Source organism: Festucalex cinctus, chromosome 2 (genome assembly GCF_051991245.1).
Source record: "Festucalex cinctus isolate MCC-2025b chromosome 2, RoL_Fcin_1.0, whole genome shotgun sequence".
Lineage (NCBI taxonomy): Eukaryota > Metazoa > Chordata > Actinopteri > Syngnathiformes > Syngnathidae > Festucalex > Festucalex cinctus.
Window position 1 is genome coordinate 6,188,480 of NC_135412.1, and position 25,660 is coordinate 6,214,139.

Consider the following 25,660-nt stretch of genomic DNA (forward strand, 5'->3'; position numbering starts at 1 on the left):
CCTAATTACATTACAGTGAGTCTGCATTGTTGTACTTTACAGTATGTCTGCGGTGTGTGTTTTAAATGACCCCCCCCCTGCCTCACCCACCCTCAAAAACTATCCTATGATATTGGCCACACATTGTTCTAAAGACAATAAAAATACTAAAGACTAAATGTAAATTATAACAATGAAGACTCACTAGGAATGTAATGGGGTCAAAAGTAAAACGTTCGACTTTAAAAACCTGTAGAATTAAAATAGTTTCTTTATAATGTATCAAGAATCTAATGGATCTATTAGAACAGAGAAAGCTTAACTGAAGCTGGGAATGGGGACCTCCCTTTCAAATAACCTAATTCCAGAGCTGTAATTATGCAACAATTGCCTCTCATGTGAAGCCTTACCTTCTAACTATTCGATCAACTGGAAGGCTCAAAACAAATTTCAGGTCTTCTTCGTTTACATATTAGGAGTATTTGTACTTCGTTACTTCCCACGTCTGCTAACAACTGATGTTGAATCTTAGAGGAAAAGAGAGGAGGAGCGGCAGCCCGAGTGTGGGTCAGAATGTAAAGCTGGAATCAGCCGGGGCCTTCGTGGGGCAAATGAATGGTTCATTGTTATCGCAAGCAGACAGAGAGGAGGAACAATGTGGGACTTGTGTACACCAACATCCACATTTCCATTCATATTTATTTACATACGTAGATGTTAACGTGAGGCTCTGTGATGCAACAAATCAAATGTTTATATCATTAAAGCAAATACGGTACATTGTATGAGGTTATGTTGAAATAATGTGACGCATTCTGGTGTACACTCTCAAAAGAGAATTGTGACCAACTTAAAGGCGCAGTCTGCCGGATTCACTCAGGAAAATGCACTTTTTAAATACAGGATGTACACACTTTAACTTTCTCTCAGTCTACACATCTGTGTTTATGTTAATCTTTGGTGGCTCACACACGTAAGCTTCTGTGAGTGAGTGAGTGAGTGAGTGAGTGAGTGAGTGAAAAATAAATAAATCCGTGCGTGCTTTCAAATTGCCGTGGGAGTGACGTCACGCAGCCGCCACGTTCGCTCGGCCCCGTTTGCGACACCCCCCCCCCCCCACCAAAGATTAACATAAACACAGATGTGTAGACTGAGAGAAAGTTAAAGTGTGTACATCCTGTATTTAAAAAGTGCATTTTCCTGAGTGAATCCGGCAGACAGCCCCTTTAATAAAACTGTTTCAAGTCCCAATCTTCTTCGCCGCTTTTCCTTACAAGGGTCGCAGGGGTGCTGGAGCCTATCCAAGCTGGTCTCGGGCAGTAGGCGCGGTACACCCTGAACTGGTTGCCAGCCAGCCAAAGTGATATATTAAGTTTAATTAATTATGAGTGCATTACAATTCTCTGTTTTATACTAAATTGGTTTAACAATTCTCTTTTTCGAGTGTATAAAGCAGCAGATGGAATCTAATCAAATAGATCATGAAATATGCTCTCAAATACTAGATTCAGGGTGTCCATCATTTAATAAAGAAAAATAAATTTCAGGTTCCGTTCATTTAAACTAGTGAGTTGGAGTCAGTCCAGGTCAGCTAAACCAGAGTAGGCTATATAATGTTTAACTCATTCAAACCCAAAAACGTATTTATACGTCTTTTAATAGTTTGTCCTTCACTCCCAAAAACATATTTATACGTTTTTATGTTTTTCCTTTATGCGAGAGCATACAGAAGGCTTTGATACAGCTTCAGGCATGAAGTGGGTTGCTTAAAGCAATGGTAGTTATTACTAAAACGGCCAGCAGGTGGCAGCAGAGTATAAGAGATCAGCCAGGGCCATGTTGCAACAAGCTCTTTTTGCCATTGTTTTCACCAGGAATATGAATAATGATGAAACTGAGCTATATTCTAATACTAGCCGCTGCAAAACGGAAACAGACACAAATACACTTTTTTTTTTTTTTCCTGGTGAAAGAAGAGACTAATATTTCTTTTGGTAGGTTCCATGGTTTTATAGCAATGGAACAGAATATTCTGTGGACCTTGCAAAATTAGTCAAAATGCAGTAAAAACAGCTGGGAGCGAAGGGGGTTGCGAAATGTGAAAATGGCTGGGAGGGAATGAGTTAATATATGCACAATGTATTTATGATTGTTTACTCCTGTGTTGCTGCTACCCAATGTTGACACTTCTGTAGTTGTTTACATGCACTTTGCATCAATGCATGCGTTTCATGTGTTCTGTACACCAGCAGTACATACATGCTCATTGGAGAGCAGGGCATCTCACGCAAAACCAGGAACTGGAAGTCTTCTACTCTGTTAAATTCAAAAGCATCTCCTTCAATCTTAGTGTGAGTCAGTCCATGTTTATTTGATCTTATTTCATTAGTTGGCCAGCTGCTTGGAAAATTCAAGACATTTGCTGGTAGTATAGAAGTGCTACTTACTCTTAATTTGTACCTATGCTTCAACGCCCTCTTTTGGTCTCCATAAGTGGGAAATTGGGTCTGGAAATGGGGGTGGAGAAGGCTTATGGAGAAAAAAAAAAAAAAAAAAAAAAAAAAAAAGACTCTCCACCCTGCATAATTGCAGTCTCAAAGAATCCTGTAATTAATCTTTGAAGGAACACGTCAAATTATTAATAGGGCCCTGAAGCGATGGGCGTGAAAGGAGGCTACTGTTCAGAGGTGGAGGAGAGGTAGCAAGACTTTCATAGAGGCTGTTTGCTGTGAAAACAAGACAAGGTTGCTCTCCAGGAGTTCCGCACCTCCACATGTCAAGGCTGACATGTGGCTGACATAATCAGCAATATTAAAACAATAAAAGGTTTGCAATATTTCAGTTGATTTGTAATGATTCCAGAATGTATGGCATTTTTGCTTATTTAATTGCATAACAGAAAATAATGGACTTTACCACAATTTCTAATTCAATTCAATTCTCTTAAACAGTCCTGTATATATATATATATATATATATATATATATATATATATATTAGGGCTGTCACTAACTACTTTTTTTAAAATCGACTCAACTTCTCTTATTTTTAACACGAATCGACTTATTTTATTTATTTATTTTTTTTAGATTTGAGGCCGCAAATGCTGAACGTGTGTTGAATTGAGTGGATAATCTGGATATAAAACCCATTGTTCCTTACATTTCCTTATATATATTTTACAAAAAAAAGTTTATTTTTGAATCTACACCCCTTTATGCAGACGAGGTTTTTGGGAACACCATGAGTTTTTATCAACTCTATCCGATGTTTAAAAAAAAGTTTATTTTTGAATCTACACCCTTTATGTTAAATTTATTTAAGAAAATATTTTTTCTCACTAAAGTTAAAAATAAATTATATTTTACTTTTAGAAATTTGCAGAATAGTGTGGAATCCCTGGTGCATTAAAAAAAAAAAAAAAAAATTTTAAAACCTCTTTTGACAGACAGATAGATCGATCGATCTAGTGGAAATGCATTTAATTGCTCTGCCTGTCGGTGCATGCACAAAGACACATAATTTGTAATAAATAAATTAGTGATCTAGTTGGGTTAAATTAGATCTTTTTCAGCGCCACACCTAATGGCACAATGATTGAGAATCACTAAAATACTCTCCAGGAAGATGAAAAGCAGTATGATGTGTAGATAGGGCCTCCTTGTGGTCCAAAGAAATTATTACAGGTCCGTTACAATTTTTGCAATTTTTTTTCAACATCCACAATGGTAGAGAAATACACAGTCTTAGTAGATTTTCTAACTTTATTGGCATATTCCAATACATCAATTAATTCCAGTTACAATAAATGACTAGTTAAATTTGCCAAAGCAACAACAAAATGACTTGTTTTATTTTTTTTCCATTTGTTCTTTGCACTGGTTCATGGCTTTGTAAATAAATGGTGGACTCCTGATATCCCTGCTAATCATTCAAGCAAGTAAATCATGCAGCAAATTTGGATATCGCTGGAAAAGGCTGAGGGGATTAAGAAAGTTTGGCAATACTTAAATAGTCACAGTTCAGATGACAAAAGAAAAAGTACATCAGTGTGAAAAATAAAAAGTGCAAAAGAAAATGGGGGAAAAAATGCAGTATTTCAAGATTAAGTATTCAAGTTGAAAAACATGGAAAGCAGTGTATTATTTTATTTTTTTTTTTTAACTGCTCCACCACCACATCAAGTTAAGCAGACTCAAATTATACTGTACAGAAGTTCAAAGTGCAAATATGAATTGGTATTAAGCTGGTATTTACATTTCATTTTCAGGTTTTTTTACTTTGTCCAGTCAGGCTCAGCTCTCATCACTTGATGGCATCTCTGCTTCTGTTTGTTTATTCGCTTTCTAGTACAAACTGGCAAATATTAGATGTTCTTGTGATTCGGGGTGCTCCCATCGCCACTTAACACTTCCATGAAAACAAAGGACGGACATTTTATTATAGGTACAAAACCAGAGAAACATCCATGTTAAATGCATGGCCAGTCACATTATTAGTCATATTGCCAACCTTTTCCATCTATCATTATTATAACTTCCTAATCCACAACTATTACTGTAGCTCAAAAATAACTACATTGCATAGGACTTATAAAACTTACTTGCTTTCTGGCCCTGTCAAACATGTCCTCCTAGAGCACAATGGCTCAGAAGCTGCTCGATGATCACCCGTGAGAAAACTCACGACCACAGCTGATGGACAGATCTTTTTTCTTTTTGTTACTATATCAGAAACGACAGTGGTTAGTGTAGCCCTCATCCAGTATAATTGTCTGGCTGATGCTGCATAGGTCAGGAACAAAATCCTGAAATTTATCCTGTTGACCATTTGGCTCAGACATGCTAAAATGCTATTTTGTTCACTCATCTAAGATTAAGAAGATTAGGTTCCAATTGAACAGCCTGCTGCCAAAAATCTGATTCATTTTCAGCCCTCCACAGGATATGTCCTACATGCACATGAATGAATTGCCTAAAATTGACCAAAATGAAAGTGACTAAGGTGTTAGGGATGTAGGTAGTCCCCACTTGAGATGAACGTGCTACATTCTGGTGGAGTAAGACTTAATCAGAATAGTTTATTGGCACAACTCACTCTATGTGGAGAACACCTACAACTATTTGCTATGCTTCAACTAAACCTTTCTCCCTACATTTACTTTGCTGCCTTCTTCCTCTTCACTGCAGCGATGGCCTGGCAGGTCATTCGAGGGTGGGAGTGGGTGGTGGTTGTAGGACATCTCAATGGAACGGAATGGCGATGGGACGGGACCCTGCAGCGAATCACAAAATAATTCAGTTAAGGCTTCGATACGCCAATCTGACGTCAGCCAAATGTGACCGACACCACCTCACTGCAAGAAACAAGACGCACACTATTAGGTAACGCATACAAATCTTAAACCTTAAAATATGTTAGCGTGCCAAACAGAACATCGTGTTACACACACAGTGCTAATGCGAGCTTCCAGACATGACTATATACACTATGCCCGAAATATTATTAGGCATCAGCCACGACATGCTTCCTTTTTAAATGCTGCTTTATCACTGTCATGGTGCCATGAAAGGAAGGTTTACCTCGTATGAAGTATTTTGGTTGAGATGCGCCTGAAGTTTCAGGTTCTGTTGCCAACACGGGTTAGCAGTGACACTACACAACCCATAATGCTTTTCTTTCCATCGCAGATGACCCGGATGAACTACTGCGCATGTGCGTCGCAGACATGGCAACCAGGAAAAGTTCGAGACGAGACAGTTTTCGACAAAAACAGAGAGCGCCACATAAATACGGAAATAAACGACTCGTTGACATCTTGGCCGCCCTATAGTACAGTTTATCTGCGATGATGTAGTTCTCCTTTCTGTTGATGCCTCAACCACGAATTATACGTTCGTTTTCTGTCTTTGACTTGGCAAAGTTTTCACTCGTAAACACAAAATTCTGAATTGAAATCATGGTGCTGTATTGTCTGTACATCACCACATATAACATTGGTTCAATAAAACAGACATACGCAGTTGCAGGTTGTCCATAAATAAAAAAATTTGTCATACAAGTAGTACCAATGAAAAATTGTGGCCTCTACATTTAAGTTGTCCGCCCCTGAGTTAGATTAAACATTTTCTTTTACCTTGTTAATACAGAAAGAAGAGGCGTGTTCTGTGTGAGGAGGCCATGTTCTCTGTCATGTTGCGAACCTTTAGATAGTTGACAAAACCTCTGAAGAATAGCAAGAGACCTGCAAAAGAAGAAGGCAATCAGGTTGCCAGCAAACCTTTCAAATAAATATGGGTGGAAGTGGTTGGTTTTGGTTCAACAAAAGAGATGGAATAACCGTCCAGAACGTACCAAGCAACAGGAAGATCCACCATAACCAGTACTGACCATTGAAGTAGCCAGTGAAGTAGTCAGAGAACTGGAAAAGAAAATGTCATTATATTTATGGATACCATGTCAAGTTCTGGGTAACTGGGTCACATACCCTGACAATGAGAATCCACTTAATGAGTGAGAGGCCAAAGCCACAGATGGCGCCATAGCGTCCTGCAATCGTGTTGGTCAAACAGAAGGACAGACAGAAGCCGATCCAGTTGAACAGGAAGGCCACTAGAGGGAGACAAAATTAAAAGGTTGAGGTGTGTTGAGCACAAACCTGAAAACCATAATCCATAAATTTGACTTCAGCTTAGACATGAAGAGCATGTATTATCTTTGCCAATACAAATAAAACCACCTTAACCATTTAAAGAGCTTTTAAAAAGGCTTATGAGGAGCTTTAATCGTGGTGTCTATTTTAGTTTACAATTGTAATGAGACACCAAGGTGTTTCATGTTTTCTGCTTTGATATGACTATGGTTAAAAATCTAGAAAGAAATTTGGAATGAAATTCTACTGTACTAATAAACTAACAGAGGGTGGTGGAACTGCACAAATGGAAATCAACATGGCCTTGTGCTGCTATTAATATGGGGACATGGCAAAAACACTTTTGTAGCATTTAATATCCAGGTATTGTAATTGTCGTTACATCCCCTAGATGTGAGTCATGGTTCTTTGATAGGCTGAAACTGTTGATGATTATTGTTCATATTCTGTCCGTGCTTTACATTTTACCATGTAATGTGTTCACAGCAGCTTTTGCTAATGGAGAACCGCACGAATGCTATTTTTAGACCGCAAGGCCACGTGACTTCAGCAGCTTCAGGCGGAAGAATGTCAAAAAGAAGCTCGCTCATTGACGAGCCATGCAAATAACTGCTTGTTTTGTTCTCGTTTATCTCCGGAAAAACAAAATGCCGAGTAAACACAGCTGTTATGGAATTTGCAGAACCACTCCAGACACTACAAACGTCCACATATGAATGATGTATTCTTTGTTTCCCGAAGCCAAAAATTCAGTCATAAATGTGAACGGGGATCAACTTGTGCGGATGTCCAAAAGTGCAGTTTCACGCCGGCGAAGTGAAGCCTTTCACCTTTATATGTCGTAATCATTTTGCTGGAGGGCACGCATGCCTGCTTCTAGATTATAATCCTGTACTTGCCAGCCACCGCCGTTTTGAAGAGGTAAGTGACTGTCTTTATTTGTATTTATTTTTTTGTTTGACGTTTGGCACTACCATGACTGCCGGAGAACAATAACAAATGACAAGGAACAATGCTAAAATGGTGTTGCCACTGTTATACGGACCTGATTTGCTTGCAGCCTGTTTTTTGTTTTTTTTTGTTTTTTTTGCCTTTCATGCAGCTGTGACATGTATGAAAATTTATAAGCTGGAAGGATATAATAATTGAAAGAATTAAGGTATAGCGAGTGTTGTTGGTTGTGCCCAAGAGACACAGGTACACACACACACACACTACACACATACACAAACACAAAAAAAGCAATACAAATTTATTCCCAACAACTATCAAAGACAACCAGATATGACAGACAGGGCATATAGTGGTAAAGGTAGGATTGCTTGTTGAAACTGGAGAAGGTCAGTGTCAGTTGCGTAGGATGATGTTTTTGAGGGTGACAAAAAAACAAAAAAACTACCTGTAGTTAAGGTTGACTCTTTTCCTCGTCTTTTCCAGCCCTCGACACGCAAGTCATCTCTTCAAATGAACATTTGTATGTTCTTTCACGTCTATACCAATACATTTGGCACCAGGAACATCATTCTCGGACAGAATTAGTAGATTTAGCGCAATAGACGTCTCGCTAGTAGACTGTTTACATTCGTCTAGCATGACTAGCCCGCCGAGTTTGACCCTCCTCGCTAGGCTCATGAACATTAAGTGTGGTGACGTATATCGTGCGGTTGCCCATTGTGATAAGCACAGATTTTGGTCTATGTCACCTACAACATTCGGCAGATAGAAACACTTTTTTTTTTTTTCGTGTTGAACTAATATGGACTTGCTTGTGTTGTATAGATGAAACTTTGTTCAAGTCAGTTTTGTTGTATTTTGTTTGTTTCTACGATTTTGGTCATGCAATTATGTAGGCCTGCAGTTCCGTGCAGCATTCATTCATTAGCAGTCACGTTACACCTCCGTGAAGTGTGTCCAGGGACACCTTATTCTTTACTTCGTTCTGTATTGGTTTATAAAACGGATCACTCAGAGAGAATTATCATTTGTATTGGAATGCTTACGTTAAAACCCAGCTCCAGTGTTTGACTTACTGAAAAAAGCCAGCATGAAGATTCCATCATTCCCAACCCGCAGTTGGTCAGCATCGCTGAAATCATCTCTCGGAAGAAATTCATCCTCCTGATCCATAACACATGCACAGATAATTATGAAAAAACAGTAACAAATGTCAAGAAACATGTGGAAAGAAAACAAGCAATAAAATGGATTCGCACCCGTGAAGTCACCTCCATAGTGGAAGCTGCCATGGTGGCGGCTTTTGCTTTTTCCGCTTCATCATATGTGGGCAATGAAGTGGCCACGCTGTAAGGTGGTGGCACTGGGAAATCACTTTGGAAACTGGTTTCTGTGGAAATATTTTGAGAAGAGATCATTCATTTACAGAGGCCATATTCGGGTGACACAAACACAGAAAACATCACTAAATCTAAAAGGGATTTCAACAGCAAAACACAATCGCTAAATACAAACCGGGCACAGCTGCAGTTGCACCCAGGTCAATACAAGCATAAGGGGGAGGAGGTGCATCAGCACCCCCAGCCTCGGCCGGTGGAGGGTCCGGTACCACACTGTTCTGTGTCTGGCTTCGATCCTGTGACGTTCCAGGCTGGGGTGTGGCACAAGGCTGCTGCTCACTGCCGGAGGCCTCAGAGGAGTCATCCTCATTATGCAGCTGAAAGAGAAGACGACACCCTGAGAACACCATTTGAGCCTGGCATAATCTTAAACCTGATTTATGCTACTGCGTTTGCTCTTGCGTTAATGACCGGCGTAGATCACATAATCTACGCGAGCCATGAATCTTAAGCGCCGCGTAGCTCGTGGCCGGGTGCAGCGCACACGTCGACAGTTGTTGAACGCCGTAGATGGCGGGACGTAGCTCGCTCGTGATTGGGCCGTTCGATGGCGTACGCAGCTTTTTTTTTTTTTTTTTCTCCTCTTTTTCTCTCTCCCTGTCCCCCGCCCAGATAGTTTCCGTGAAGGCAACTGTGTTTGGCGAGTTTAGGTTTGCTTTTTTCTTGACTAAAAACATAACAAAAATGAGGGTTGTTTAGTGTTGGCTGGAACAGATTAATGGCAGTGTTTTCTATTTCAGTTACAAGCTTGGTCACAGAACAAACTAAACTTGAAAGTCAATCTACTACTAAATGTAAAGCAGTATGCTTAGTTACTTGGACACAATCTCACCCCATTTACAGTTAACACTTTTTGCTGGTTGCAAATCCCACACGGCAACAGAACTCTGAACACCACCAGTGACAAGGATGCTACCAAGCAACTTTTAGAAGCCACAATGAAAAGAGTGAAGAAGATTAAACTCAATTACAAATGGCAGCTGGTCAAAGTGCAGATTACATAACAAATCCTCATAGCTCCATCACGAGCCGCCCCCTGGGCCCAAACATGTGGCTCTGCCTTTGACAACAGCACTTGAAATGTGTGTTTTTTTTCTCTCCAGATATTAAATTACGCAATGAAAAATCTTTCCACATTTCTCTCTCAACAATAACTCAGTCACTCATTTGTACTCAATTCAACTAGATTTCGAGCACTTTAAAGGGATACTTGACTCACTGCCACTTTCAACAGTAAACAATCGTCTACAATTAATGTGATAACTTTATTATTTTTCACTAACAATTAATGCCTTGGCGGCATGTTGGATGACTGGTTAGCACATCCGCCTCCCAGTTCTGAGGACTCGGGTTCGAGTCCAGGCTCCGGCCTTCCTGGGTAGAGTTTGCATGTTCTCTCCGTGCCTGTGTGGGTCTTCTCCGGGCACTCGGTCTCCTCCCACATTGCAAAGACATGCATGGCAGGTTAACTTGCCGCTCCGAGTTAACCCTAGTGAGTTGTCCCTAGGTGTGCGTGCGAGTGTGGATGGTTGTTCGTCTCTGTGTGCCCTGCGATTGGCTGGCAACCAGTCCAGGGTGTCCCCCGTCTACTGCCCAGAGCCAGCTGAGATGGGTGCCAGCTCCCCCCGCAACCCTTGTGAGGAATAAGCGGTCAGGAAGATGAATTAATTAATTAATGCCTTTAAAAATTAATGTTTCCACTTGCTGTTGACTAAAGACATCACCTGTGCTGAGGAAACAGGAAACGACCAATCATGGCCCAGTTTGCTGACCAAACACAGAAAACAGGTGAGCCGTGATTGGTCGTTTTCCTCAAATATAAATCTATTGTTTGCATTGTGTCAATGAATTGTGATATATTTTTATTTTTTTACTTATTTTTTGTCACGTACCTGTACACAAGCGCTGATACTCTCCGCCAAAAACTTTGAAAAAATGTCCAAAACGAGGCAAACCACTAACCGTGAGGTCGTGCAACTGTAACTAATCCTCCAAACTGTCCCCCAACCTGGCGAAGGTCGACAGTTTAGGACATGGGCATGACACATTACTAGTACTAACTAGTACTAGGCATCATTCACTGACGTTGGAACACGTAATGGTTATCGCAGCTATAATCAGGACGTCGTCCTGGCCAATGAAGACGAAGGCCCAACTCTAGCTGGGTGAACACCATTTCAACACCAGCAACATCAACAACAATAAACAGCAACGCACTGAACTACTGTGCTCTTTACCGAACCACTTCGCTAATGTTAGCCTAACATACGCGGAAGTATTCGCCTACGGATTTGTTTTGTCTTAACAGGCGCAACGGAATTTGAGAAACCTTCCTTTCAAACTACGTCAAACTAGAGCGGACAACATACCGATCAAAATATTACGCCTTCTAATTAAATGGTAGGAAATGGTGGCTGGGCCCAAGGTAGGCCAAATAGCATAACACTAAACACACATACTTACCACTTGGTATCGACTTGTTGGGTCCATTCTGACGAGATTTAACTGGCGAGCAAGCCAGTTAAGAAAGAACAGTTTTGTTGTTGTTGTTTACGAAACACCTTGTATGACACCTAAAACGATTCTAAACTCGGCAGCGTAAGAAATGGCCGCAGCTCACACACAGAACACTCGCTTCGTTGTTGCGAGAAGAGAGAGCGGAAAAAAACTCCGTGGATCGTGTCAAGTTCACCTCAAGGTGTATAATTTCCGCCATAAAATTTCAACATTCAGTGATAACGTGACGCAAATTTCCTCAGGCAGTTTTAAAAACTTAAATTAAGCATACCATGTATAATTAAAACGTGGATAAAGATATGTTCCACATTTTCATTGTGTGCAAAATAGTTTGTATCCAACTGACTGTAGTTTGACACCTGGACTTACTTTATTTTGCAATCAGCAAGACGCATTTCCGATCTGAGGTCGTTCCTCCCATTTCCGGAAGGGTGAGTGATTGGACGAACCATTTGACGCAAATACACATCGAAATGATGAATGTTTAACCACAATGTTTGTCACTATAGATATCTTTACAGCGTTGGTAATTACGTTTCCATTAACAAGCTAAAAGTCTACTATTTTTAATACATCACAGTGGCAGTGAGTCAAAAAAACAAAAACAAAAAAACAAAAGCAAATGCCGAACGCTTAATTTCTCTAACATGAACTCGCTGGACTTTGCATCACCAAGTACTAAATACGTTAATAAAGTTCATAGTTCATTGTGCAAAGCACGCGAATTAAAATAGACATCAGCAAAATTGTAACGTACTGTCCTGTCTCTTGGCTTTAGCGAGTGTAGGTAATTGTAATGTCCAGCAGAGGGCAGAAACGAATAGATTATCATTTGAGGAATCTTCTTCAATAGTTCAAAATGACTTGATACCTTTTTAAATGATTGTGATGGCCACAACTATTGGATAAATTAGTGTTTCCTTTAAAAAGATGTTGACACTGATAAATCATGATGTTAATGACACAAGTGTGCAGTGTAATGAAGCTGACTGTTTTAAAGTTTTTCTCAGTTGGCTCATTTCTTGAAACAGAAATGGCATTCTCAAAGTAACGTGGATAAAAATCCCCAAACCAACTTGCAATGCTTCACAGCAGATTGCTAGAGTCTCGTGCATCTTTGCCAATACTGTAGTTCTGTACAAGTATAATTAGCATAATGACCCCACATTTAGCATATATTCCAAATAAATGTTGCTAGTCAAAATGTATTAAATTTTATTTGGTTCTCAGTCTAATGAGTCAAAATAATTTCATTGTGTAAATATTTGTACGCAGACTAGTGTGTTCAAATGTCAAAATTAGTCAAGAACGTAAAATTGAAAATGCGCAAAACGAACGTAATAAAATTCCTTAGAACATTTGACAAATTCATGACAGTTGTTGACGGTCAGGTGAAAGTAGAACTTGACTAATGAAGGAGGATGTGTGGAAGAAAATCTCTGGCCAAACAGAGCAGTACGTCTATGGCCAGGGGGATGAGGATGGCGGCCAGGAGAGGAAGGGCGACGACAGCGACCAGTGAAAGCATTACTGTAGTTGTGAAACTTTATTTACAGCACCACAGTACCAAAGGCTAGGTTATATTGTTTTTCATATGTTTGTTTATTGTGCACATGTACAGAATTCTCTATACATGTTGTTGTTGTTTTTTTTACTGTAATGTCAGTATTATGGAAGTTACTTTATATGCGTGAATACGTCCCGCTGTTTACAAAACAAACACAAAATGGCAAAATACAGGCTGGGGAGGTGGGGGTTTAGGACGAAATTACCACAAAAGATTAACAAAAACACAGATGTGTAGACTAGTGATGGCAAAATGAAGCCCCGTAAAGCAGTGAAGCCCTGCAGTGAAATGCTTCACACACGTAGGGGCTTCAAGATGATTCATTTCCTCGACTACGCCATCATGTGGACAGAAAAATGTATAACATGCTTGGTGCATGCAATAAAATGGTGGGGTGTAAATCATGCTCTAAATACAAAAGAATATATATTTGAAGAGTGTTTTAACATGAATTGTTCTGTGTTACTTTGTCTATGTTTGTGCTTATGCAACAAGTGAAAATGTGAAATAAGGAGGTAAAATAAAGTGCTTATTCATTTTTATTTAAAAACTATTTTTTCCGAAGTTTTTGGACTCAGGCGGTTTCTTTTTTTTTGCAGAGAATTTCACCTGCTTTGGAAAAAAAACTCTTTCACATGGTACTGATGAAGCAGGTGTGCATCGATATGAGATAGCAAGTTTGTATAGAATTGGACGCGTATATTTCTGTGATTCCCAGTACTGAAGGGGACTTTCAACTGTGAACAGAAAAATGTGAATTTTATGTGTTGTCACATTTTATTTTATTTTATTATTGGAATCTGTTAAAATAGTACCGTAATTACAGTGCATTACCTTCTGAGGTGAGATCTGCTCAAAGTGCTCCTAAACAAGGGAAAATCTCTTTCTTGCTGGTTCCATCGCAAAAAGAAGCTCGTCAAATCGAATGCCAAAAGCAAAAAAAGTAGCGCAATAAGGGACCCGAAAACACAAAAAGTGAAGGGGAATCCATAGCGTTTCTTTGCCGCTTTTATTTCGAACTACACTCAAACCTAGCGAATCATTTCCTGAATCAGTCACGTGGTACACCTGCTTCGTGGGGCTTCAAACGTCACCACGTACGTCATCAACACACGCATTGACACGCCGTTCATGAACCACTCATCTGCATTACTCGGCACACGCTTCAGGGATTCGACCCGAGAAGCACATCACTAGTATATCCTGTATTTAAAAAGTGCATTTTCCTGAGTGAATCCGGCAGACAGCCCCTTTAAGCCGAACCATATTTCAATGTTGATTCATCCATATTTTCCTATCTGGGAAAGGATCTTTGCAATGTTGATGGTACTGACTCATTTGATGGGAAATGAATGCAATGAAGCATGTGTGAACAGTTTATGGAGCGTTTTGTGCAGAACTGTAAGACTGTTTTTCCAAATGGTCTTCTAGTTTTAAGAATGTTATTTCTGTCCCAATAAATGAGCCACACCAACAAAGGAAAACTGGAAATAAAATTTCTGCATTGCGCCCGACAATATGAATTTGTAATTTGAAGACGCGTGTACTGGCGCTGAGCTTGTGATTTCTTTTGACTTGGGCGCGCTGATTTGGTTTAGTCAATCATATGAGTGTTCTCGCCAGGGACAGAGGCAGCTGTGCAACCCCTGCATGCGGAAAGATGCTGTCATGTTCACTTCAACATAACGCTAATCATGTTGCTATGTGGTTGCTGATCTGACTACATGCAAGATCGTCATTCTTTTAAGTTTTCCTTTTGTACAATTGCAGGGAGCAAAACACAAGGCGGGTCAAAGAAAGACTGCAAAGAGCACCCAATTTAAATGTTTAATGATTGCTTCTAAAAGAAAAGCTAATCATCTGGCAGCAAAAAAAAGGATTGGTTCCATTCCAGGAAGTACGTCATACAAAATAAAAGACTTATAATGAAACAGATAGGAGTTTCCTGGTATTTCGAACATTGCTGCTGTTGTGTATCACTAAAAATCTCACGAAAACAGAAGCACAGAATAAAAAAAAGTGAACAGAGAAGTCAAGATATTCCCTATAGTATCTAAGACTGGGCGTTTGATGCTGAAACAGTTTCTTTCCCTCACCATTCCGCCTCTCTCTCCCACGCTCTCACCATCACTCGCCGTGCTGCTGATGAATTAAAAGAAAGTATGTCATTTGGCAGCCAGGCAGAGAGGAAGGAGGAAGACATCAGAAAGAATTCATTCTGTGAGTTTCCCCAACATGGGCACAGTCTCGGCTGCTTTATGGCTTTTCTGAGTTTGCATACCGTTATTTGGGTCAGTTATTGGGGCCAGTTCCAAGCAGTTTGAACCCGGCTTGACAAAAACAGGACAAGTACAATCGTGATAGTTTCATATGCTTGCATTCATATTTGGAATAGCTCAGCTTCAGTGCGGGGTTTTTTTTTGTTTTTTTTTTGCTTTTAACGAGACTCACTCAACACTCTGCTGCAAGCGAGCTGCTGTTGCTATGCGACTCCGCTCTGAGTGAAGCATCACTAAAGCTTAATGGCAACACAGGTCTATCAGCAGGCACCTGAGAGTTTTTAAACGTGAATCTGGGACATAATGTCTTTTGCAGACTGGTGCTGCACCTCAATATGATGCTTGACATTATAAACGTAATAAGTAGGGTTGTGCACAAATTTGTGGTGAATAAGAGTAGTGAATTGGCTGTTAAAAACAAACACTGAATAAGAATGTTTGGCAGGATATCGCCGTTCACCCTCAATAGAATCACCCACAGAGACATCCAGCTGCTCACGTACACAGGTGGATATCAAACGTTGTAGCCCAGCCTTTCCGAATCCATGGTAGCCTGCCCATAGAAGCAAATGGGGAATTCAAACCACTATAGCCCTGTTTCCACTTCAGAAAGTTTGGGTATAAAGAGCGGGGTAGCGACTTGCATAGGAACCGTCCTCTCAGTCTGTTATATTCAGTCTTAGTTATGTATGTTGTTGTTGTTGTTTTTTTCCTGCAAGCTTTTCATATGAACTGTTAGTGGCCCATACGTGGGGCAGCTGAGCATGGAGGTGGATACCTGTGGGCAATTGGTAATTAGTTCCTTGTTTTAAGGCTCCCCCCAGCATACCAGCAGGTTGCTGGATCATTCCTCTGCTTGCCGTGTGCATTCTGGCTTTTGGTCTCTTTGGGTACAGTCCTCCTGTTTGCGACCTCTCAACGCGGAGGAGCAGCGGCTCGACTCTGAGTCCCTCCCGGATGACCGAGCTTCTCACCCTCTCTCTCAGGGAGAGTCCGGACACCCTGCGAAGGAAACTCATTGCTTCCTGCACGCCTCCCTGGGGAGGTGTTCCGGGTATGTCCCATCGGCGGACGACCCAGGACCCGCTGGAGTGACTGTCTCTCAGCTGGCCTGTGCACGCCTTGGGATACCGCCGGAGGAGCTGGTTGAAGTGGCCCGGGGAGAGGGAAGTCTGGGCTTCCCTGCTAAAGCTGCTGCCGCCGCTACCCGACCCAGGATAAGCAGTAGATGATGGATGGATGGAGGCCTAAAATATACGTTTCTGAATTTTAGACTTTTAAATACTTTTTTTTCAAAACTTTCAAACAGACTTTCAAAAAAGGTTCGCAACCATTGCCCTAGGGCACAACTCTGGTAGAAACCAGGGAAATAAGATGGAGCCACTCCAAGCATTATGTGTGGAATGCCATTATAGTGATTTGATGGTTTGGACTGTTGTACAGTTGATCAGTGCCAATAGTTCCAGACATGTTTATTCAAAATTTTGTATAATTCAGTTATATGTGTAATAATTATTCCCTCTCTTCATGTCTAGTCAAGCCAGAGTTTTGAGTTGAGGAGGGAAAACAGACTGGTTTCCATATTTCATCTTGAGCCTGTTAGAATGCAGTGTAAAGTTCTGGGTTCTTGTATCTTAATGCTCACAATATTATACTAACAGTAATAACCAGACGGCTTCATTTTCTCAGTTGGACTGTTTCCTGGATTCCAGAAAGATCGAGTACACAGCTGCGGAGCCCTCTTCCGTTAGCATGCGGAAGAGGAACTGATCTGTTCAGAATCGTCCCTGCACTTAATACTGTCTAGGCCGCCCGCCCACATGGACGAACGGCTCAGCCTCCCCATGTGAGAATGTGTGGCCTGATGGCCTTAACTGGTTTTTACTGCATACGTATGTCAGAATGCAGACAGATAGAAAGGCGCCAAGCAAGGACACATAGCAGGGCGCCAAGCAAGGACGATTAACAGCGACACAACGGCCTAGCTCAAGTCATCTATCTAGTCATCAAGAGCCCTAATCTAACAGCAGTCATTTTTATATCATCACCTAAAGCAGGGTTCCCCAATTCCGGTCCTCGAGGGCTGGAGTCCTGCAGGTTTTCCATCTACCAACATACCTGATACAAAGGTAAGGATCGTTATCAGGCACGCTGAAGAGCTCATTATACGAATCAGGTGTGTTGTTAGGCGGAAAAATGGAAAACCTGCAGGAGTGCTGCCCTCGAGGACCGGAAATGGGGAACCCTGACCTAAAGCAAGACACTACAAACCCTGCAGTGAAGAAGTTGTTGGTTAACTAAGATGGCACAAGCAGGATTTTTGCTGTTTTTATATCTTATTTGTTCATTGTGCATTTTAACATTACACTCCTGTTTTTTAGGGATGCGCTGTGATAATGTGCCACTTTAATAGACTAACATTGTTTTGGGCACATTTGGTACAGCAATTGTATTTTAAAATGCAGGTCAATATGTAGATACAGCCACCAATTTGTCAACTTCCTGTGAGTGTCAAGCACGCTCACAAACAGAACAATTACAATGTATATCATTTATTTGATGATTTAACATAATCATCCTTCGAAAAAGGAAGAGAAACATACAGAGATATACAATATAAATCTAAGCCTAGATACAGTTTGTGGCAGCACAGAACATTTCACATTCCATTATGGGACCAAGGCCATACAACACCTGACTTTTTAAAATGTCTTTTCCAAGTCAGCTACAAAGCATAGTGTCATTTTAAGAGTGAGCGTTCATTAGCTCTCATGAGGCTAGGGGGGGAAAAAACAAAACATTTTTCTCTCCTTCTCTTAATTAATGTCTCTCCAAACGTGTTGTTGCATGCACAGTACACAATAACTTAGGTGGACAGAGTTTGTATATTTTTTTTCTTTAATACTTTGTTGATAGAAAATAAAATAATGGCCCTTGAGTATGAGCCGTCATTCACTGTTTTCATACAAATATATATTTTTTTTCTCCTGGAACTTGAGGATTCCTTAAAACCACCTCACATGTACGTGAAGCCTCGTCTACACAGTAGAAAACAGGACCAGCTCGGGGACTGCATCATCCCACCCGCCCCCACATATTTGATCTCAAAATAATTGAAGCCAGACAGCAACAATCCAAGTACAATACATTCAGTTATTTTAAGACTGTCACAAGTTTAAAGTTGTATTCTTAAGTATCTCTTAGTAGTCCTATTTAATACATGATCATGCACAAAGCTATGCGAGTGTGTTGCGGTAGGGCGGGGTTCATGAAAAAAACAATGTTTCCGATTGATCATTCATGAGTTGGAAGTGGTTGATTATTTGAGACCACAATCATATTTCTACATGCAGCAATCAAGCGAAAACATACCAATACCTGCTCGCGACCTTGTCCGTCCTGCATGTGTACATGCCCCCTCGCGACCTGCTCACGTGCAATATGATGAGGGGCTTACATTCAAGATGGAAAGAAACGATGACCATGGCTCATTATCCTCTACCTGAAGAACAATGGATCTGATGCAGGTACATTCAATGCTAGCGTTTGCTCATCAGACGGCCTGCGTGGTCCGACTGTGGAGTCCATTGAAATCCAATTGCAACAAGTTGGAACTTCAGCATGGTCACATTTTGGAGAAGAAAATAAATGGATGCTTTTTTCTTTTCTTTTCTTTTTGTTGCTAAATAGACTGACATTTGCCAGCATAACAATCACAAACTCAATGCTTATTTGATCATCTTTTTTCTTTTTTTTATCATTTAGGGTTGTGCACACATTATATATATATATATTATATACATTTTTAAATATACACAGAATTTCTCAAATGTCTCACTGTTTGCAACAAGTCAAGGTGGGAAATGAAACGAACACTTAACAAAGAGTACAATAGTAACCCAATATGGATGGATGAGCAATTTGTAGGATATCCAACTAAAAATAGCACATTGAAATGAGTAACAAACACAGACATTCATGAAGATTACTTGAAAATGTTTCTGAATCAGAAAATGTAGTGCTGAATTATTATTTTTTTAATTCTGTTTATGAGACAATGCTTGGTGGGTAACAACGCCTCTCAGAAACCTACTGACAGTTTGATCAATTTGGATAAATTCAGGTTCCACGTTTGCTTCAGGAGCCATGAGAAGGTGAACTGGAAATAAAATGGCAGTGTTGTTCATTCTTGTGCTGTTTTGTCATTCCTCTCCCCGACCAAAAATGGCGCCAAGAATAAGTAAAAACCTGGAAGCCTGAGAATCGTGATAATCCTGAAATAGAAACTGTCGGTAAAAGTTGACCACATTGGAAGATCATTGCATGCATTTACAGTGCATAGGGTACCAATCAAACATATTGTTTAATGGATTTTTTGGAAACGTCTGCATTTTTCTGATCATGTGGTATAAAGTTCTTTTTTTTACTAGAACACTGCTTTTGTCATTTATTTTACCTATGTTTTTTTTGCAAAGACTGTATGTTCTCAATTGCTGGCATTTTGTTTCTGTTTTATGGGAAATGACTACCATAAGTCCCAGTTACAGTACATACTACAGAAAATAAAAGATTCAAACACGGCAAATATAAAAAGATATTTGATGAAAACTTGGTACAGAACTTTATCAGTCTCTCAGTCTCTAGTCTGATGTTGATCGATTCAATGCATGTATAAAAGCACAGACAAAAAGGAAGTAAACCAAACCAAATGGGAAGAAGGGAAATGACAGACAACAAAACTGTCCATTCAGACATAGTAGAGCCAGTAGATAAGATTAAAAAAGGAGAAAACCGAGGGGAAGATGATCCGTGACCAACGGTCAATGGCGTTGACGTCGGTCAGGTCAGGGATTTTGATTTTTAGCTGCGACGACCGCCTTCTCAGTCGGCTGCGTTTCATCTGAGCAGAGCGCTCCAGGGAGTGACGACTGGCGGAACGCGGGCCGACTCCGCCGCTCTGCTTGCGATACTGAATGTGCGATGAGGCCGTGCTGTCCAGCTGCACCATGGACTGAGAGTTCCTGATGTCTGCTACGCTGGTGGTGATCTCCCCTCCCGCAACTTCATTATGGATTTCCAAGGTGGTCAGCAGGATGTTTCCGTGTCCTGGTTCCGCCTGAGTGAGTGAAGTGATTAACATTAGATGAATCCAAGTTGAAACAATTTGTCAGACAATCCGGAGCCATGAAATGTGTTATGTCATGACTGTAATATAATACACTTGTGACTCATCACAATCTCAGAGCCCGAAGACTCTAATAGAAAGTCAATGAGGGAGTAGATCCAAGCATCACTCAACAATTTCATTGAATACACAGCAGATACAACACACTGCATGCCCATGATGTATGCCGGTGACAGGAACCAAATTGGTAGCAATGCACGATGGTTTTCATGCAAGCAAGTCCAGCTTTTGTTTTTTATTTCATTTTATTTTATTTTTTTTACCTCAGCCAAGCAGGTTAAGATTCCATCAGTGTGGGTTTGTATAATGTACCCTTACACTCCCCTATAAAACTATTGGAACAGTGTTATCGCCTTTATTTTTGCTGCGGTCTGGAAATATTTGGGTTTGTGTCAAAAGCTAAATACGTGACAAGAGATCAGCAGTTCAACTTCTATTTACAATTTTTTCCAGTATAACTGGATTGGACACACTGCTTAAAAGATTGTTTAAAAATGAAACATTCAATTTTTAGGTGACGAAAAGTAATGTAACATGTATTCATTTGGATCAGTTTCAAAACTGAGTGCTCTGTTTTCATAGACAGCGCATATGCACTCGGGATTTTCATGCACCTGACAATTTCGTGGCAGGAAGCAGACTAAACTTAGTTTAGACACAAAAAAAGGTCTAATTTGTGGCGCATGTGGTGTAACATGATTCAGATACCAACAGATTCTGAGCTCCCCAGCTAGGTGTATAAATATGACATCAATGTACATTGAACGCTGTAGAACTATTGAATAAATCCATTGCATTAATTATTATGGTTTATCTTTAGTGTATTTCTGATAGCATCCCCATTACGCAGGCACAACTGGTGGGTGGGTGTGGCGGTGGGGGTGGAAAGGGGCTTTTGTCACACTTGGATGACCAATCGAACGATAAGGGGTAAAAGGGGCCACTTTATAACAGCCAACTTGACATCATCCTCAAGTGGAGATGTAAACATACTCTGAGTGCATCCATCTCCTGTATAGACTCCAGCGAGTCACTTCTGCTTTTGCCATGTAGACCACGTACCCTCTCCTGTGCTGAATTTAAAGAGAATGAACATAAGACACTAAGGGGCCTATTCACTAAAGCAGGGGTGTCAAACTCATGTTAGCTCAGGGGCCGCATGGAGGAAAATATACTACCAAGTGGGCCGCATCGGTAAAATAACGGTATATAACTTAAAAACGATTGCCGTCAATTATATGCAGATTTTCGCTATTTGTGTGCCAGCCCAAAATTACAGAGCTCAACTGTAATCGTATTGTTCCAAAAAAAATAATACAATTGCAAATGGAACGCGGCAACACTGAGTCCGAGACGTGTTAAATCTACCTGTTTTACATATATATTGTTCCCAGACTGCATTGCGTGGCGTAGTTAATGACGTTATAAGGACGCTAATCCTTATCATATCTATTTGTGTTACCAGTAATTGAATTTGTGTTGTATTTAACACGTTTTTCGGTCTATGATTTAATAAAAAAAAAAATAATAATAATAATAATTAAACAAACCGTAACTTTAAGTTGTGTGTAAAATAATGACATCCAGGACGAGAAGTTGCGTTGCTCATCTGAGGACTGCTTGTGAAGTTACAAATTTTCTGTATGTTGATTGTGGCTGACTGATTAATTAGACATTACAATTTTTTTTTTTTTTTTTTTAAACTTTTAACTTTTTTTTTTTTTAACAAAATCGTCGCGTGGGCCGGATTAAACCCCTTTGCGGGCCTGATCCGGCCCGCGGGCCTTATGTTTGACACCCCTGCACTAAAGGTTTGCGTCGCCTTTGCACGGTGCTAACCGGCAAAAATGGAGCAATCCGGGAGCGCCTAATTCACTAAACACGCGCAGATGGCAAAATCCGTCGCTAAGTGCGCGGCCAACCAGATTGCGCCATTATTTGCGCGTATGCAAATTAGATAATTTGCATACATTTGACCCAAAATATGCCCACCCCAATGCAAATGAGACTCATTGATATGCAGCGTCTAATTCACTAACGCCAGCGCAAATAGCCACACCAAGTTTGCGTGACGCAAATAACATTTTTGGAACGCATGTATTAACCTGACGCAACCTCGATCCCGGGATCATGACAGCAGTGCACCGTAGCTCTCTGGATGTTCACGCAGAGAGAGAGAGAGAGAGAGAGAGAGAGAGAGAGAGAGAGAGAGAGGGGGGGGGGCGGACATTCCTCAATGTTGGTTTAGGACAACGTAAACCAGGCTGATCGGCAATGGCGGAGAGGCATTTTACGATCATTTTTACGTGCCAGATGCATACTGTACGGCCACGCCAACCTCTGAAAATATATTTTTTTTAAAACGATCGCACCAATAATTTGTACTTTATGAATGAATGACGTCATTGTTGTCCTCTCTGCTCTGTACAGCTTAATGGCGCTATAAACGCTTACTCTCGGTCCAACCTCGCTTTCTGATAATAAAAAATCTTTCTCGCAACTGTTACTATAACAACCATGTTCTTGGCGCAAATCCATTGCCATGTTTGCCACAACGTCTTAACAATGCCTCGCCAGGTTTTTCACTGCACTTTTGCATCAAGGGGTCGCTCCCTTCACTCACCTTCTTACACAATTGACTTGACGAATGGAACACTATGCAGTTCTTTACCCCGTTTAATTCTTTTGTTGTTTTGGCAGTGTGCTTTGGGTCATTACCTTCATGAAATATGAATGATAACTCATTCAGTTTTGTTGTCTTTTTTTTTTTATAGTGGATATATTATTGATTATTTTTCAAATTATTGTTTGTATACAAGTAGTTGGATTTCTCCAGTGCCTGCCACCCATCAAGTGTGAAATTAAACAAGTACATCTACTGTGATACGGCTATTTCTGAAAATGTGTCTGTAAACTACCACACCAAGTTCCTCAACCAGTGACAGCTCTGGCTGGGCAAACTTCCAGAGCAAAATTACTACTTTGAAGAAGCACTTTCATGCCAAAGCCAAAGGGCTGTTTGTGTCTGCCTCTGCGAAATAGCATTCTTTATTTGTCTTTATTTAGGGGGACTCCCTTTTTTCCACACTCCACGAGCACTCACCGCTGAGTGAGGCACAAGAGGGGACGATGAAAGACGGACTTGGGACGGAATGAAAGCTGGTTGACAGCTTGAGACGGATCAGCCCCAATACAAGCAATTTTCATGATGGCAACAAATACGCAGAAAATACGTCAATTCTTGATCTTTGGGGTATTTTTGACACAATAATGCCAGATGTTATTAAAACACCTAAAATGGTGAACGAATGTGACTTCTTTAAATTGGCATGTAAAATATGTCTGTACACCTCTGAGTTCATTTTGCTTGTTTCACTGCTTGTGTGTTTCTGATCATGAGTTGAGCCTTTTCATAATTTTGTTAAAGAAATGTGATTTTATCGCTGATCCATTAAACGTTTTGATGGGGCAAATTTCAGCTTGGCGTAACTCTTCATCTTATAATGTGTGCATTTTTAATGTAGCTTCTGCACATTTGTTCATTTGGTCTTCTGTGATGTCGTCAGGTGTCTTTCTTTACGGCTCTCAAAAGGTTTTGTGTCATCAAATGATTTCCTGGATTTATCAATTTGTCTCCTGTACACCAGCCACTGGCTTCTTCTTTTTTTTTTCCAAGACATTCCAAATGGCTAGCCTAGGCTTAGACAATGGTTCTGATTGATTTTCCATTGTCTCTCAACTTCAAGATTGCTTGAAGCTCCCCAGTTTTACAAAAAAAATGGGGAAGCTTCAAAGAAAGGATGCTAACTTCTAGGTTGTGTATCAATACAGTATATGTAAATATTTAGATATGAGGCCAAATTTCATGATCTCTTGTCTCATAATTATCTTGTGATACCACACCAAAGTCTGTTATCAACAATAATAAAGGAATCAGCCGAACTGTTCCACTGTTAGAGCAGAGCACAGTGATGCATTTGAACATGGATTTCTATCCTTTAAATATGTTGTGTATATACCCTATGTAATGAACGAAACTTCACAACAGAGAGGAATTTTCACATACAGAAACATTGCAAAAAAAGCATGAAGTGATGAATTTAGCTTTTCGATTTTTGCCATAAATGTATGCAGAACATAAGTTGGCAAAACATCATTTATGCATGATGCACGTTGAAATTAAAATAGCCCTTAATCACAAAAGAGTCTCAAAGGGCTCACAAGGTCAAGGGTTTATTTACAATTTCTTGTGCAAAGGGTTTTAATGCATGGTGATAGCAAGCAATGTTTCAGTGAAAAAGTTATTAGCTGTCATCTGGAGTACTCCATTAAAAAAAAAAATATATATATTTCATTTGTGATTTTTCTCCTTTGAAATATTTTTACTTTGACAATGCTACTATACATGTACCAAAAAAATTACAAGACAAAAGTCCAAATGAATGAAAGAATTTCATGCTGCCCAGCATTGAATTCATGGATGATGGTGGATATGTTTTGTTTTGAGGTTAAAATAACTAAAAAAAAAAAAAAGAAAGATCCATGTTGGCAGCGGTGCCGACCTTGACTGAAACAACTCACCGAGCGTGAGTGGCGAAGGCCTCTAATCTGATTGGACCGTTTAAGGGATGCAGCCCTACTACCTGCCTCCTGAGAAGATGACAAAGTTCAAAAACTGCTTTTGTCATATACTGAAGCCTCAGCCATACATGCTGCATATATAGAAACCCATTAAAAATGTATACAATTCAGCTATGCACAGCAACTTCTCTTCATAGATTCTGTCAAGAGTGAACAAAAGTTACCGTATTTTCCGCACTATAAGGCGCACCTCATTATAAGGCGCACCTCCAATGTATGACATATTTGCAAACTTTTTCCCTTATATAAAGCGCACCGCACTTAAGGCGCACCTACAATGAATGACATATTTTCAAACTTTTTTCACATATAAGGCGCTACAGTAGAGGCTGGGGTTACGTTATGCATCCATTAGATGGTGCTGCGCTAAAGGGAATGTCAACAAAACAGTCAGATAGGTCAGTCAAACTTTATTAATAGATTACAAACCAGCTTTCTGACAACTCCATTTACTCCCAAAATGAATAAACAGCTGTTTTATTATTT

At 40.2% G+C, this 25,660-nt stretch overlaps 2 protein-coding genes across 6 annotated transcripts in view; both read right to left on the minus strand.

Annotated features, from left to right (window-relative positions):
* Window positions 1–3,725: 3,725 nt before the first annotated feature.
* ndfip2 (Nedd4 family interacting protein 2) lies at window positions 3,726–11,852 on the minus strand. Of its 2 annotated transcripts, none has more exons than XM_077512436.1 (8): window positions 11,449–11,852; window positions 9,101–9,302; window positions 8,857–8,975; window positions 8,662–8,749; window positions 6,467–6,591; window positions 6,334–6,400; window positions 6,116–6,223; window positions 3,726–5,254 (listed from the first exon to the last, which is right to left on the minus strand). In XM_077512436.1, exons 1-7 carry the CDS (start codon window positions 11,473–11,475, stop codon window positions 6,120–6,122), a joined length of 732 nt encoding a protein of 243 aa, XP_077368562.1. In that variant the 5' UTR covers window positions 11,476–11,852; the 3' UTR covers window positions 3,726–5,254; window positions 6,116–6,119. The 2 variants fall into 2 exon arrangements, with proteins under 2 accessions (XP_077368562.1, XP_077368561.1); XM_077512435.1 differs by having other exon boundaries at window positions 8,845–8,975; window positions 11,449–11,849.
* A 5,810-nt stretch (window positions 11,853–17,662) lies between these two features.
* The window catches only part of LOC144013490 (gamma-aminobutyric acid receptor subunit beta-3-like), a 64,449-nt gene continuing 56,451 nt past the window's right edge, over window positions 17,663–25,660 (minus strand). For 3 of the 4 annotated variants that reach the window (XM_077512445.1, XM_077512447.1, XM_077512448.1), the window contains 2 exons: window positions 25,115–25,183; window positions 17,663–20,464 (listed from right to left, as the gene is read on the minus strand). In XM_077512445.1, coding sequence (XP_077368571.1) covers window positions 20,096–20,464; window positions 25,115–25,183 — 438 coding nt within the window. In that variant the 3' untranslated portion in view covers window positions 17,663–20,095. The remainder of the gene's footprint in view (window positions 20,465–25,114; window positions 25,184–25,660) is intronic. The other variant, XM_077512446.1, reaches the window with a different exon arrangement.

Bases quoted from the DNA above. Each gene is read 5' to 3' on its own strand.
- ndfip2 (XM_077512435.1), bottom strand. From the start codon at position 11,475: ATGGACCCAACAAGTCGATACCAAGTG. The intron at 8,750-8,844 runs GTGCGAATCCAT...GTTATGGATCAG, and splicing joins CTATGGAGGTGACTTCACGG to GAGGATGAATTTCTTCCGAG. The intron at 6,401-6,466 runs GTATGTGACCCA...TTTCTTTTCCAG, and splicing joins AGTGGATTCTCATTGTCAGG to TTCTCTGACTACTTCACTGG.